At 35.7% G+C, this 17147-nt stretch overlaps 1 protein-coding gene across 3 annotated transcripts in view; it reads right to left on the bottom strand.

Moving 5' to 3' along the window:
• The window catches only part of gphnb (gephyrin b), a 61557-nt gene that overhangs the window by 25802 nt on the left and 18608 nt on the right, over positions 1 to 17147 (bottom strand). For all 3 annotated transcript variants that reach the window (XM_055186468.2, XM_055186469.2, XM_055186470.2), the window contains exons 2-4: positions 13125 to 13203; positions 921 to 978; positions 722 to 814 (exon numbers count right to left, since the gene is read on the bottom strand). In XM_055186468.2, coding sequence (XP_055042443.1) covers positions 722 to 814; positions 921 to 978; positions 13125 to 13203 — 230 coding nt within the window. The remainder of the gene's footprint in view (positions 1 to 721; positions 815 to 920; positions 979 to 13124; positions 13204 to 17147) is intronic.

The following is a 17147-nucleotide window of genomic DNA, read 5'->3' as shown; positions in this document are numbered from 1 at the left end:
ATTTTTCATTTTTTTTGGAGAACTATCTCTTTAAGTCTCCTGAGCAATGAAAGCACAACCACTAACATCCCTTTGGGACCGAACCTTCCACTGATGTTACACATACAGTACTAAGTGTGTGTGTGTGTGTGTGTGTGTGTGTGTGTGTGTGTGTGTGTGTGTTGAGCAACACTTCAAACATCATTAGAGCAGGATTGAGAGAGATGAACAGAGAAAAACATCAAAGCAGTCGTGCTGATGAGACTCATGGGCTTCAGAGAGTCAAATAAAAGTGTGTGGAGGAAACTCTGTGTGTCTTCTTGTGTTGTACAGAAATACAGTCCAAATGTCTGAGGGCACTAGTGAAACTCTTTTCTATTTTGCACCTGTTATGCTTTTTATAAAGTACAGTATAGTGACACTGCAAGTTGCAGTGAAAAAGATAAAGTTTGGTCTTTGTTTAATCTTTATTGACAGCAGTTATGGAGCTACAGGAATAAATCCTGATGATCACGTTCTCCATCAGGGTCTGAGGACCATCTGAAGAGCATCTTGTATGACTGACACTCATCTGAGGACCTTTGATCAACACTATTGTCGAATGTTAGATATTGTTGTTGTTGACTAGTTGAGATGTTTTAGCTTGAGCTCTGTGTGAGTGATTCAGGTGTGCTATTATCATCTGTATCAAATATTTAAAATAGAAACACATTTCTCTTCTTTCCTTTAACACAAGACTCACCTCAGGTGTGACATCACGAGGGGCGAAGCCAGTGCCACCCGTGGTCAAAATCAGGTTTAACTCTTTCTCATCACACCAGTCCACCAGCGTCTCCTACTCAACCAGACACAAGAAACAAACATTACATGACATTTTTATTTACAGTGGATCAAGAAAATAATAAATGTCCTTATTTAATGCAGTAATATTTTTAGCATACCTTGATCTCATCGATTTCATCAGGAACGATTTTATAAGCTGAGATTGTTCCTCCGAGCCTGTAAAGCAAAAAAAACCACATCAGTATTAGAAGAACTAGCTATTATATAACACACACAAATCTAAAGACCATAAAGACAAAATATCTTTTGCATAGCGCCACCCTGTGGTCAAATCAAGAATTAAGACAAACTGAGGGGAGCAGTGTAAATGTGTGTGCATGTGCGCGTGTGTGCATATGTGTGTGAGTGTTTGTGCTTCAGGGAGAAGGTGTAGCATTACAGACAGCTCTTATGTAAGACCTTTTTCCTCTTTTCCATTCTGTTTTTTTCTTTTGCAAGTTATTTTTAGGAAACTACAGCATTAGGTCTCTGTTATGAGCCTCACATCACTAACAGTGGTATGCTCCACTGGTCAGTATTAAGCAACTGTATGGCTATATTCATGGCACGAACTGATTAATCCATACACAAGTTGTGTCCACACAAGTTAATCCATAGTTGGGGTGAGCCAATGAAACCAAGGCCATTTACATTTACAGTAGGATTTACAATTAAACAGCTTGTTTTTTATTTAAAGGAGACATTTCACAAGACTTTTTTAAGATGTAAAATAAATCGTTGGTGTCCCCAAAGTACATATGTGCAGTAACCCCCCCCCCCACAGATAATTTATTATAACATGTTAAAATTGCCACTTTATAGGTGAAAGCAGAAATGTGCCGTTTGTGGGCGTGTCCTCTAAAATGCAAATGAGCTTATGAAAGCAAACATTGATCACCACAATGGTGGTTTGTTGAAATTAAACTCAATTGTGCTGTCAATTATTTTCTCTCTCTCTGCACTAAATGGTAGTGCCGTGGTTGGAAAGTGCAGGTTAAGGGACGGTATTATAATTATAAGATCCCCTTATGACATCACAAGGGGAGCCAGATTTCAATGAGACATTTTTCGCATGCTTGCAGAGAAAGTTACTGGGTTGATCTTTTTCACATTTTCTAGGTTGATAGAAGCACTGGGGACCCAATTATAGCACGTTAAAATGAAAAAAATTATATTTTCACGATATGTCCCACTTAAAGGTCAACCAAAGGCAGAAGATTAAATAAACATCTGAATGATAAGTTTTGTGCATGAATGAAATCTTAAATGACACTAACAGGGGACTTCAGGGAGAAAAATATCCAACAAGCACATCGTGGTTAAAGAAGAAAGAGGAGAGTCAGGCTTGCCTTGCTGTTTGAAACTCAAATTCATTTCAAAGACAAAGCAGCTACGCTAAAGTATTGAAATAGATGCTTTGTAAAATGGGAAGGTGACTCCTTACAAAGACAGAAAGTTTTGTGACTGTAAACAAAACGGTTTGCCAGAACTTTCAGGGTAAATCTGAGGTAATGATGATCTATAATACAGAATATAAAACAAACAAGATCTTCACATGTACACAGTATAGTAGACGAGTATACGAGTACTTGTCTGTGTAAATCTTACTGTCACAAAACCAGTCCAACACAGTAACCAGGACGCTCTGGATGGTTTATAGCTGGTTATGTAGTGATCCAACTCAAAAGAGCCAAAAATCACAAGATCTCAATGATATTCTGGACTTTAGATACAGATCAAGACCTTCAGTGGAAGTCTATAGGGATTTTTAATTTGGTTGCTTAGAAAGTAATCGATCAAATTACTAACCAAACTAAATAACAGCGGTAATAGTAACTGCATAACACACTTAAAACCCGTATCTAACACACTAAACCCCTACTAATAACATGCTGTTCAATATTTCAGTGGCCATAATAACAGAATTTGAGGTCTTAATGAAATTTAAACAGTGTTAGAGTTTAGTCCTTTGGCAATATCATTAAATCTGATTGTGTTAATTGTTTTGTAAAACTGGATATTATAAAGCATCAATGTGTGACAGGGATGTGAAAATCAGTTACCCTCGGGAGGCAAATACAGTACCGGGCAAAATAAATGAAATATTATGAGCTTCATGATCAAATAATTTCCAGATATTCTAGAGGCGGTAAAGAAAGTGGAACAGAAAGTAAGATAGTAACCAGACAAACGGTAGCCTACAGTAACTCATCACAGGCTGTGTTTAGAATAAAGGAGTAGCATATGTCTACTGCATACTAGTTTATAAAGAAATACTATATGAAAAAGTATTTAGTGTTTTATTGTTTCAAACACCCTTCCAGTGTTGAGTCAAGTCACCTTTTAACATAAATGCCTGCACATAGTTAAATTTTTACGTGTAGCCTACGTGAGAAGGAAAATTCAGTGTGCGTGACGCAAATTTTGTCATCAGAGTAGTACACTTGCGCTGCGTCCAAAACTGCCTCATACTATACAGTAGGTGAAAAGCACGACTTCGCCCACTATATAGTGCAGCGACAGTTACAAAAATCCAGCGGCACACATGCACATTTCATTTTCTTGCAGTAATTCATTTATTCACAAGATGGCAACGATACTCTGGGGAGCGTTGATTTACAAGGTAATCCATAGATATGTACACTAGATGTCGCTTTGGATACGGCAGTTCATTGGACCGAATGCGTCAAAAAGAGCCGCCATCTTGAAACATGGGAGCCCTGCATCAGTGTCATTGTGGTGCAACGGAAATAAAATCACCATAAATCGTCATGAATGCGATTTTCTTGGTTTTCTTTTGGTTTGTTTCAACAGTCAGACATGTATTTAGCATTGAGTCCAGAAAAAAATAAAGCTTTGATATTATGAAAATCACTTTTTTCTAACTATAATGCATAGTGCTAGTAGCCCTAACATCCATACGCTGCACAAAAGTCCGGCATCGTCCATGAATTCGAAGTACAGGCAGAGATAGGAGTGTTACCTAGCTACTTCCTATGACAAGACCCCTATTCCAAGATGGCGGCGGTTTTGACCCAAGGCAACATCTAGTGTATATATCTACAGTATGAAGGTAATCAATGAACAGCTGCATAAACAAAACGGACCGGAACGCATGCAAGTTACATCGACAATAAAGGCCACTTATTATGAGAGGTTGTGCAAATAGTTTAGTTAGTATTCTCATTTATACTGTACTATAAAATAGTAAAAATATGCAGCAGGATCTATAAGATCATTATCTTATCACACTGTGCGACATGGATTGTTTAAACTTTGGTACGACAAGCATTTAGACTGTACGATGATAGCGCCTATTGAATCGGAGGCTTCGACGGCTTCGATCTTGCAGTGTATCCTGGGCTTAAACTGCTCCTTACAGACCCCTATATGCCAGGAGAGGTACTGCAAGACTTCAACGCCTACTGTATGCATTCAAGTCAAATGAAGTATGCTTTGCAAGCAGTGGTGGCCGGTGACTTCTTTCCTCGAGGGCACTAGATGCGAAGTTCGTCACAACATGTATGTAGCCCGTCATGTGTGTGGTTCCTTTTCAAAATATGTATTCTGCGCATCGAGAGATCCTGTGTGCATCATGCGTCTTGTCAAAATAAGTGCCTGCTGCAGACGCCTCTAAAGGGTTTATGATTAAAGAGACACTTGCGTTTGCCAGATACTTGTATCATAATCAAAGTTTACTGTTAAGTGTCTTGCGTTTATTTTGTGAACGTGAGCGTCTCTTTTATCATAAACGTTTTTTTGCAGCAGGCAAAACACGTGATGCACATGGTTCACATGACGCAATAAACACATATTTTGAAAACGCAAGCAATACACATGACTCAAAACACTTATTTTGAATTTGAACCCCTCTGATGAGCAGTCGAGCCGCCACTGTTTGCGAGCCCGTGTGTATATGCTGGTGTATGCGTATTAAAATAAACTACACTTCAAGCTTAACCTTCATACAAAACCAATAAATTCAAAGCATCACTATAGTAAAGTTCATTAATGCGTCTTTAAGGGAATTACAATTTAATAAAATACAGAAAATGCACAGTAAACATAATGCAGAAAAAGTAAGACCTGTATGGAAAATCACAAATAAATCATGGTTCCCATCGTAAGCAAAGGAATGCAACCTGAGATTTCATTAATAACTCAATTTATAGACGTCTACGAAACAGACCTTCCAACAACAGAAAAAAACAGAAAATTTCCACAATATTTTTGGCACAGTTTAAGATTTATTATTATTCTCAGCTAGTGCCAAAAATGTGTTTGTGTCTAATGAAAGACTTATGACTGTTTAATCGAAACCCTGCTGTCAGATGGGCTCTGTCACATTTTAAAACATCACTCCTGGCCTCGCCGCGTTCCTCAGGGTATGAAGAAAGAAAGAGAGAATGTGTCTCTCTGCACACATCTGTGACCCAGCTTTACAGACCCACTTCAATTCTGGACGCATCCCAAACCACGACCATCTGCTGCTGTGATTTAATTAATAATGGATTGCCTTTGTGCTGAATGGTGGCGGGTTTCAGCACATTTAAACGTGTTGCTGGAGGACACTAGGACTCTCACTGGGACAGAATCATAGGCGGAGCTTGCTGGGGGACAGGGTGGGCCAAGCCCCCCATTGGCGAAAAAGGATTTAAAAAAATAAATTGTTCCAAAACAAATATACATATTAATTAAGGTTCTTAAACATTTTAAAACATTACTCTGTAAAACAATTCTTAATCTGCTCATAATATTTGTTTTTATGAAAACGTGTTGCTCGGTAAAGTCACTTTTAAACCAGCAATCCAATCACAACGGGGGAGAGGCGGGACAAATGTTACACCGACCAACCTGAACAAACTACCAGACAGCATTTAAGCACTTCCAGTTCCATCATCACAAAGTCAATAAGTTTTTTGAATGGGGTTTTGGTTAAACTCCTTAAATAAAAGCTTGGGTTAACACAAATCCAAGATAATTTCACGTTTTTATTTTACGACATAACACACCAGAAATACCCCCACTCATGGCCGGACGTACCATTGGGCTTGATTGGGCTTGAGCCCAGGGGCCCCGGCCAATAGGGGCCTCCGTGCTGGCTTGCGTTCGTTTGATTTGTTCAGTCGTTTTCATTTTTTATTTTACAGCCTGTTGGTTGGTGCGGAATTGTTTGGTGCTGCATTTAATTCGTTAATATATGTCAGTCATCTTGGTGCTGAATATGACGCGCTGAGTTTACTGCTTTTGAAACCCATAGATGCTAGTATAATAGCGAATACGCGAAATTAGAGTCATAAATGAGCTTTACAGATAACGAGAAAGAGCAACGCGAAAATGAAGCGCTCCGTATGAAAGATTACTAGAGTAGGTCTTGTAACTCTATTTTTTCTTGTTTGTTTGTAATCTAACGTTAACGTGATACGCAGCAAGGATACGCAGTATACCCAGTAGGAAAGGTCAAGGATTTCCGTATACCCATTTAAAAAAGCGTGAAAATACTTAACAGTGTGTGACAAAACTTTGACACTTTCATTCATAAATTGACATCTGAATCACTCACCATTCGCATGCTCCACTTGCTACTTTGGCGGGTTTAACCTCATATACAGTCAGCTATTTGGTACATTTGACATCATGCGGCACTGCGCGATCCGATCATTATATGAAATCAAATTATCACGGCGCAAAAGTGACTGTTAAGCAGACGGGTGTATTCATGTGGTTTAACAACAGCCAAAAAAATGACATCAGAGTACCGCGAGAGCGATTCGAGAAATCACACGGAGAAGTCTGCTTTCTAATCGCTCTCGCGGTACTTTGACATCACCAAGCGGTCTGCGTAGCGCCAAATGAAATCCAATCTGCTCGCAGTCTGCAGCTCACACGACACTAACCAAACAGTCCCTGAACAAGTGAACGAGTGGAGCAGAGCTACGAAACATAACAAAATCCGGAGAGTTAACTACGCACATATGACTATGTCAACATTTAAATCATCAGTCCAGTTCATTACTTCATCTGAAGGTGAGGATTCACTAAATCATGGCCATGTTGATGTTCTGATGGTTTTTCATATAATCCACTAGCTAGCCTAACTTTCCTGTAGTTTGTCTTTCAGCATGTTTGCTTGTGCTTAACAGAATCACAGTTTAAACTTCTGAAAAGTGTTCATTTTTATATCTACGTTCAATGTTTTAATGTATTACGTTCATATCAGATGCAAAAATTAATTAATGATCATCTTCTCCACTTTGGTTTTTGGTGTCTATTACATGATGGTCTTGTCATAATTATTAAATAACATCCTAAAATCTTTTCTTTCACTGCACCACTTAGGCTATATGCACAAAATACGCTTGTTGATTATGTTTATAACTTTATATGGTGTGTAATAAGGTGAATGTTAATCAAAACATATCATTCTCTTCTTAAGCTAAGTCTAACACAATGATTTTAAATGTTGTTATGGGGTATTTTTTAATGTGCATGATTAATTTGGATTTGTGACATCCCTAAAATACATGATTTAATTTTAGACTGGGCTTATTTTCTGCTATAGAGATATAGGGGCAGTTTCCTAGTCAGGGCTTATCCTAGTCCAAGACTAAAATGCATGTTTGATCTGTCTTAATTTAAACACATCTTGCACTGATATATCTTAACATATATCATTGCCATTGTTTTGTCTCAAGACGCACACCAGTAATGTTTTTTGTAAGGTTGTAAAAACTACTTGAATGCCCTTATATAACCTAGCAATAGGCCTAGTGCTAGATTATTCTAAACCCTGTCGGGGAACTTCCCTAAATTGTAGTTCTATGATATATTTTTTATTTTAGGTTGTTTACTGTATGTGCACTCTCAGAATATAATTTACACAAGCTGTCACTGGGGTGGTACCCTTTCAAATAGTACACCTTTGTACCTAAAGAGTGCATATAATGGGTACAAATGTACATCTGTACCTAAATGGTAAATATTAGGACCCATTTAAAGGGTACCGTTCCAGTGACAGCTTTTGTACCTTTTGTTTTGATAGTGTAGGGCCCAAAATTTATTCAAGCCCAGGGGCCTCAACCCTGTTAAGTCCTGCCCTGCCCCCACTCGTGACTTTTTAAAAGCATTAACGGTTGTTAACAAGTTGCTACATATAGGACTATACGGCAAAATATATATTTTATAATATATTTCACAATATACAAGAAAATATCTGATTGCTGAAATACATTTCGGAACATGTTTAAAAAAAAAAGAAATATATATATATATATATATATATATATATATATTTACCATTATATTTTTGTCCATTTTTTGTTTATTTTGAAATATATTTTAAAGGTAAAGACATTTTAAAGATTTTAAAAAATATATATAACCCTCCATATTATTAAACCAAGGAAATATATTCACGTCGCATTGGAATAAAAACTTTTGTTATAAAAAGGTTAAAATTAAATATAGTTGCTTGTATTAAGCATATATTTAAAGTATATTTAGCAAAAAAATACATGTTTGCCATATGGGATGTAAAATTAGAAATGTATTTTTAAATAAATGTTGATAGATAAAAGTTAAACTAAATATATTTCCAAATTCAAAAATATATTCAATTGAGCATAACATACTACAAAATGTATTTAGCATATATTTAAAATATATTTTTGCCCAGAGAAATGTATTTTTTTGCCGTATGGGACAGACATTGTTGGGGGTTTTAATTAAACGTCATCACACATGAAGATCTCAAAAATAACTTAACATGGGCACAAATCCCAACAAAGCTTCATCCACAGAGTATTTCTTTATCAGACAACATTTTCTTTTAATGTTTTTAATAAAGGTTAAAAGGGCTGTCAGAAACATGGTGGTGATAACGTTGATGTCGAGTGACCATGATGTAGTTTGCTTCTTGTAGTTTACGAAGGTTAGCTTTCAATTTCTAGTAAACGCATTTAGACTTCAAAATTCATAAAAGTTGTGTTCAGTTGTGTTGGACAAAATGTGTAAGTGTGTTAAACTTTTGTTACACACAGAGCTTATTTTATCTAAAAGTGTATGGGAGACACTAATGGAAACCAGTGTCCCGCTAACTTCTGGGTTGGCCTACAAAAATGTTATCCCTGTGGTACTCTATAGGGGAGATCACAATGGTCAATTTGGCGCTTTAGTCCTGCTTCCAGTATAAAGAGCCAATCATCAACCTCTAAAGAATGACATCATCTGCATGCCCAATATCTTTAGCAAGACCTGAAGGTGTTGCAAACATGGCAAAAACAACACAAGACAGAGCACAATGAAAATCAATGGAAGCTGTGTTTAAATTGATTATAAATTACTTGTGATCATTCAAATACATACTTAAAAATGACTTTAGCACGCTACTTTTTTAACCTTGACAATATTTTCAAAACACAATGAATATGAATTGGTAAGATAACTGCTACAATACAATCCAAACATCACCGATCCTAAATAAAGGTTTAATTTTCTGATCTGATACATATGAGCCATGAGAGTAAAACAAGTGAGTTGTCTTCAGAGTATCCCAGCATGCCCCGGGTCAGCTGATGTCTTTGTCTTTTTCTCTTAAGGCATCCGGCTGGCTTTCTAACCAGGGTCAATGAAAAATGAACATCATGTCACAGGTCTGATTTATTCACAGGATATTTTTAGTATTGCATTAGTAAGACTGACACTAATGTGTCTATCCACTATAAGCACGCTGCACATGTATGTAATGATAAATAAAAAGCATGCAAATATTACAGTATTGAAAGGAGTTATATTATATTATGGGGAACAACAAGTTAGTTAAAGCAGCCATTATCATTATATGTGTTCATGAACTTTGCGCTGTTAATGCAATGCTCTACTTATTCAGCCATAGAAACATTTATTAACAACTAACAGTTATCATTACCACTAGTCACTATGAAAATTAACCATGGTTTTACTAAAGTTAAACTAACAAAAACAACTATAGACGGTTTCATTGGACGCATGTGCGTTGCCACAGATTTAACTTTAGGTCTATGTTTATCGGTCTAACTAGTAATAAAACTGACCTCTGGGACAACGTCGGCAAAGAAAACAAATTCTCTGGCAAAAATATATTTTAAATATATGCTAAATAAATTTTGTAGTAGGCTATGTCATGCTCAAATGAATATATATTTTTATATTTTTGAATTTGGAAATATATTCAGTTTTAACATTCATATATCATATATTTCAAAAAGTTTTTCAAGGGCAAGCTAATAGATTTCTAATTTTATATCCCATATGGCAAAAATGCCATATGGGATTTTGCCTAAATATATTTTAAATATATTCTAAATACAAGTTAATTTTATAAAGTATATTTTTAAAGTTGAAGCTATATTTCATTTTAACCTTTTTAAAACTGTTATGTTTACATAAATATATTTTTTAATACTTTAAAATGTATTTACAAAAAACATATTTTGTATTCCGTAATATATTTCAGCAAATATAACCCCACTGTTTAAACATGTTCAATCCCAGCTATCAGTTAGGAGTTGTTAACCAAAAGACTTTTCAGAAATTATAAGGAGATCTTTTGACAGTGCACCGCTCACCCCTACACCCTGCTGGTTACTACAAAATAACTAGGGTTTTGCTACAGAAACCATGGATAAACCATGGTTACTATATGGTTTTGCCAATGGTAATCGATATGCCAAAAATCTGTTTAATTTTTGTAAGGATATACACAATGAAAAGATAAGATGTATTTCGGGGTGAAGTATTCCTTTAATAATAAATGTGGTTTTAATGTGCACAATTAATCTGTCATTATTGTGTATTACAATATATTAAAGGGGTCATATCGTGAAAATGTTAGCATTGCCACTTTGTAGGTGTGAGCAAAAACAGGTCATTGAAATTTGGCTTTCATTATGATGTCATAAGGCTATCTTATTAGAATAATACCGCCCCCTTAATCTGCACTATCCAACCACAGCACTGCCATTTAGTGCAGAGAGAAGAGGAAGAGAAAAAATAATTGACAGCACAATTGAGTTTGAATTGCATCAAACCACCATCATTGTGATCAGTGTTTGCACTTCATCCGCTCATTTGCATTTTAAAAGACACACCCAAAACGACACATTTTTGCTCAAACCTACAAAGTGGCAATGCTAACATTTTCACTATATGACCCCTTTAAGTATTGTGATCTGCTGATTTAACCAAGCCTAGTTTTCATGAGCCAAACAAATCCAGTCTAATAAAATCATGTCCCGTTTGACATTATATTCTGAATGTCACATTCCTAATGTTTTTTTGTGAATGATATGCCATATTTAAGGTATGTGATGTGTATTTTGTGTATTATATTTAGTTTATACTGTCTGTTATGTCTCACACACATTTCCATCTCAGTGTGACAATCAATTTCTCTAACATTAATATCCATCAAGCGTTCAATGCAAGACTATGTTTAACAGTCTGAACTGGAGCGTTCAACGATTAGGGCGACTGTAATGTTTCTCTCTTCAGTAATTCAGTGTATTAGCATGCCTCAGTTCTTCATGAGCACCAAACTCCCATCAACCTCACAAACATGAACCACACAAATAATACTGCTTATGAGATGAGACTCATCGAAACTAAATGACACGTTGACCCATACGGCCTAAACATACATTTCTCTGGCAGAAAAATATATTAAATATTAAACATAAGTATTAATATATGCTAAACACATTGTGTAGAATGTCAATCCTAAAAATATATATATATATATATATATTAGAATGTGATAACATATTTCGTTTTAAAGGGACACTTCACTTTTTTTGAAAATATGCTCATTTTCCAGCTCCCCTAGAGTTAAACATGATTTTTACAGTTTTGGAATCCATTCAGCTGATCTACGGTTCTGGCGCTAGCACTTTTAGCATAGCTTAGCATAATCCATTGAATCTGATTAGACCATTAGCATCACGCTCAAAAATAACCAAAGAGTTTTAATATTTTTCCAATGTAAAACTTGACTCTTCTGTAGTTACATTGTGTACACAGGCCGACAAAAAAGTTATGTTTTTCTAGGCAGATATGTATGAACTATACTCTCATTCATGTGTAATAATCAAGGACTTAATTGCTGAATTAACATGGCTGCAGCAGGCGTAGTGATATTACGCACTGACCGAAAATAGTCCCCTAAGATACTAAGGGGACTATTTTCGGGTACTGCGTAATATCATTAAGCCTGCTGCAGTGATATAACTACAGAAGAGTCAAGTTTTAATATCAAATATCAAAACTCTTTGGTCATTTTTTTTTAGGTGCAATGCTAATGGTCCAATCAGACTCAATGGACCGTGCCAAGCCATGCCAAAAGTGCCAGCACCAGACCCAGAGATCAGCCGAATTAATTCCAAAAAAGGTAAAAATCAAATGTTTAACTCTAGGGGAGCTGGAAAATTAGCATATTTTCAAAAAAAGTGGAGTGTCCCTTTAACATTCATATATCAACATACATTTCAAAATGTATTTCAAGGGCCAGCAAATACATTTCTAATTTTATATCCCATATGGCAAAAAAGTTTTCTTTGCTAAAATATATTTGAAATATATCCTAAATACAACTTATTTTTAAAGGAGCAGTGTGTACATTTTAGCAGCATCTAGTGTTCAGGTTGTGAATTGCAACCAACGGCTCAGTCCACTGCTCACCTCTTGCTTTCGAAACACATAGAGAAGCTACGGTAGCCACCACCGGACAAACATGTCATCGTTGGAGACACCTTAGTAAAAAAGCTTGTCCGTTAAGGGCTTTTGTAGAAACATGGCTGCACAAAATGGCGGCTTCCATGTAAGAGGACCCCCGGTGTGTGTAGATAAAAACGTCTCATTCTAAGGCAATAAACACATAACGATTCATTATAAAAAGGTCTTTAAACACCCATGATAATTTAGTTTTGTATATTATTTTGCATTTCTGTCAAGAGATCCTTCTAAAAATTACACACCGCACCTTTAAATGCTTTTTGTAAACATATTCCAAAACATATTTTTTTGGCCATTTTATATATATATGTATTCTGAAATATATTTTAAAATATACACTTTTTTTGCCGTAAAGGAATGTTGCCCTTGCTGGATAAAGACTAGTCTAGTTGAATGCTAGACCGGTTTGCTTGTCTTAACTAGTCATCTCAGTCTCCCGAGATAACAAACTTACATTGTGTAGTGCAGACAATGAGATATAAAATTATGAAAATAAAAAACCTCTGCTGTGTGAGGGTTAAAGGATCACGGAGATGTGTGTGTATGTGGTGACTCACAAGGACGGGTCGTGTACGAGATCTTTGAGGTTGACCCCGCTGCGATCCTCAGCGAGATTCCTAAAGCAGCTGTCGCTTACTGCAAAACAAAAAGAAAGAGGACATTTCTAATGTTTATTAATAAGAGCAGATGTACAGTGATCAGTGTCAGGATTCTGCTATCAATTATCTGCTAAAAGGACATTAAACCAGCTTTTTTATTAGCCTTCATGTTGACTTTTTGACCGTTCAAATAAAAAGCTCAAGATAGATTATGAAGGCAAGCATTTGTCTGAATAATGTGCACAGATAAATCGTGCACAATAAGACTAGAAACATTAATCATCAAAGTAAACAGGATGACAACCTTCACCTACAGTAAGATGAAGATTGTGATGATGATGATCTGAGTGATGAACAGAGGTCTGCCTTTGCTATCATTTTTAAGCATCAGCTAAGTTCATGTGAAATTGATAATGAGAGCATATGAGGAGTTTTGATGCAATTCCCTCTAAGTGCATCAGACATGACTGTAACTGAGCATTTTTTTCATGCCGTTATGTTTCGGTTCAGTAATTTCATTTTAATGGCAATGAAAAGGTTATTACATATTTATTACCAGCACACTTCTAGAACACTTAATATAAATACATTAAAATATTCTTAAGTTTAGCATATATTTTTTTAAATGTAATTATATTTATTACTAATGTACTTCTAGTACACTTAATATAAATACATTACAAATATTTTTAAAGTCGCCATGAAACGGAAGTAGCGATTGCCTTATTTTCCTCATGGTGACGTATATCCGAATGAAACGGCTTTTGAGATGAAATAAGGCAGGGCTGGATTTGAATTTGTCCATCAAGATCTGATTGGATCGTTTGAAGTTGGGTCGTGTTGCTAATTGCTAATCGCTGCGATCTTCTCCCAGACCCCGCCCACCTGCCATACTTTTGACCGGAAGTGAAGAGAGATCGTTTTGAGGAGGGAAGGAGATTTGCATTTTTGATTAAAGATTATGAGCACACACAATTTTTTTTAAAAATAATAAAGCTCACAGATAAGTCATTTGTTAATAATACCACAATATTACAAAAATATATGTCGTTTTTCATTTCAATTTCATTGCGACTTTAAGTTTAGCATATTTCTTTAAAATGTAATTAAGTATATATTTATTACCAGTGTACTTCTAGTACACTTAATATAAATACATAAAAAATATTCTTAAGTTTAGCATATTTCTTTAAAATGTAAGTATATATTTATTACTAATGTACTTCTAGTACACTTAATATAAATACATAAAAAATATTCTTAAGTTTAGCATATTTCTTTAAAATGTAATTAAGTATATATTTATTACCAGAGTACTTCTAGTATACTTTTAAAAAAATACATTTAAATGCAATTTAACATATTTTTAATACACTTCAAATAAGTATGTTGGAAGTACAAATGTATTATAAACATAATATTTGTATTTTAAGTATATTTTTAATACATAAAATACGTCTTTCTGACCTGGGTAGTCAGTAATTGAAATGACTACAGGAAGAGTTATAGAACGATCTGCGTGTTACACTAGACATCGAGTAGCTTGTATTGAATGTCTGTTACAATGGAAACAAGCAAACGTCTGCCTGCATGTATTCTTTAAAATTGATGTTAACTGGATTATGCTAACGTGGCCGTGTCTCATCACAGTCCTGCATTGAGTTTACAGAGGCGAAGTTCATATGAAACAACCCAGGCGTGCATGCGAACGGGGCAAAAGATGTCGGGAAATGAGCCGATCGAAGCTCTCGATGAGATAATTAGGAATGGATTAATGAATCAATGCAGAATCCTAAGCAAGAAAACATCTCATACAAACAAATGACCCTGAAGGTGAATCTACAGCAATGACAAGCAATCCAGAGGGAACAACAGAGAGAAAATAGATGAACAATGTCAAGGTGACAGAATTTCAAATGAGCTTTCTATATCCTATTGTTGCCAGCCTGGGAAAATAATCTATCAGTTCAATACGGATGTGTCATGAATGTAGAAAAGATGCACTGATATCACTCTTTTATCAAGTATACAGTATGTGTACTGTGCACAGTATGTGACAATTTTCTAGATGACCCAGTACACATGCCGAAGTGTGCAGTGTGCAGAGCATCCCACAATGCAATGTGTTTGATTTTTAGTCTGAATAATAAACTATTTCAATCATGACTTATTTTTCATCTTATTTTATCTTAACTCTTATTTGATGAAACTGTCGACATTTTATATTTTTATATAAAACATTTTATATTTTGTGAGCACTATGCAGTATAGGGGAGAGCAGGGGCGAAAGTACAATTTTTCAGAAAAACTTAATTTTTAAAGATAATTTTTTAGACAGCAATATATTTTTGCTGTGGTCAATAACTCACAAGTGTGGTCTATCAATACCACGTGGAATTTTGTAAATATTTAAAATGGCGAATTTCACTTTGAACATAAGTAGTGAATGTGTTACTTTTGACCCCACCTGCAGGGTCAAAAGTAACACAACAAAACAAGACAGATTATTTTTTACTAAATATACATAACTATGACCTCGTTAATATGTAATTGCAAAACATATTTTGTAATTTATCTTTGTAAAAAAATTATGAAATTACATTTTCATTTTAAATTTCAGTTTTATCAAATGTTTCAAAAGTACGGAGCCCCTAAGGGGACATGGAGAAAAAACGTGAAACTATCGCACGTGAAACTATCGCGTGCTCACATGAAACTACCGCGTTTAGTTTTGCGTGCTCACATGAAACTATCGCGTGCGCACGTGAAACTTTTGCTTTCACGTGCTCACGCGATAGTTTCACGTGCGCTTGCGATAGTTTCGAAAAGTTTCGAAAGTTTCACGTGACCACGGGGAACTAAACTTAATAAAAATTCTGCACATGAAGGTTTCGCGTGAGCACATGAAACTAAACTTTAGATTTTTTTTACTCCAATGTCACCTTAGGGGCTCGGTACTACAGCAACCAACAGTACAAACTTAAATTGTTGAGAATAAAAATTTTTTCAACACTATGAAGATGAAATTAAATCAAATTAGAATAATATCAATTTTCAACATATACAACAGTAGCAGCGGGACAAAAGTAACAAGTGTTCGTCCAGACAAGATCTCCTCAAATTTAAAGACGATTTACTTTTATTTTGAAAAACTCAGAGAAGTCAAACTTCAGGATGTGTTAGGTCACTAAAAAACCTGTAAATTGATCAGAATTGAAACACATGATACGAGAAACACAATGCGTTATAAGAAAAAAATGACCGCTTTTGGAATTTACTTATCATGGTTGAAAACACCTTTCTGGATCTACTCGTGGAAAACGGTGAGTAAATAACGCAATATTTGTCAGTTCTGTCAACGGTTTGTGTGTTTAAGATGGTGTCATAGTTTGGGATGCAAATGTTATCAGGGCTGGGAGAAAATCGCTTTGTTACTTTCGTCCCACCTTACTTTTGCCCCGGTTCTCCCCTACTGCAATTCTGAACAGGTTTCTTTCTTCAGCAGCACAAAAACAGGCCTTATGTTAAAGATTAAATAAATTATTAAGCTGTATTAATTGTCTTTAAGGTTAATATCTTCACTACTTAATGCTTTAACACTTTTAAGTGCAATAAACAGAGATTATTGAATAAAATACATCCATGTGGCCACTTTCACTGTACATTCATATATATTACAAACACTTTAGACAACAACAAACACACACTGAAGTGGCCAGTAGCTGCCGACTGATGGCACGCAAGCTAATATAATTAACACGAGGACCACGGCCTCACATCTCCACCAATGGCTTTTGTAAGAGATGACATCACCGCTTTGTTTGCTTGCATGTCTTATTGGTTAGAGGGGTATCAAATGAAGCCAGAGGCCCCGGGGATGCAGATTACAGCGGCTTACTGCTGTTTATCAAGCCAGTCTTTGTAAAGAGGAGGGGCCGACATAAAACCTGGGGGAGTTCTGGATGTTGAACCCATCAGAGA

The sequence above is a fragment of the Misgurnus anguillicaudatus genome, chromosome 18 (assembly GCF_027580225.2).
Source record: "Misgurnus anguillicaudatus chromosome 18, ASM2758022v2, whole genome shotgun sequence".
Taxonomy (NCBI): Eukaryota; Metazoa; Chordata; class Actinopteri; order Cypriniformes; family Cobitidae; genus Misgurnus; species Misgurnus anguillicaudatus.
This window is presented reverse-complemented; position numbering and strand designations above follow the sequence as displayed.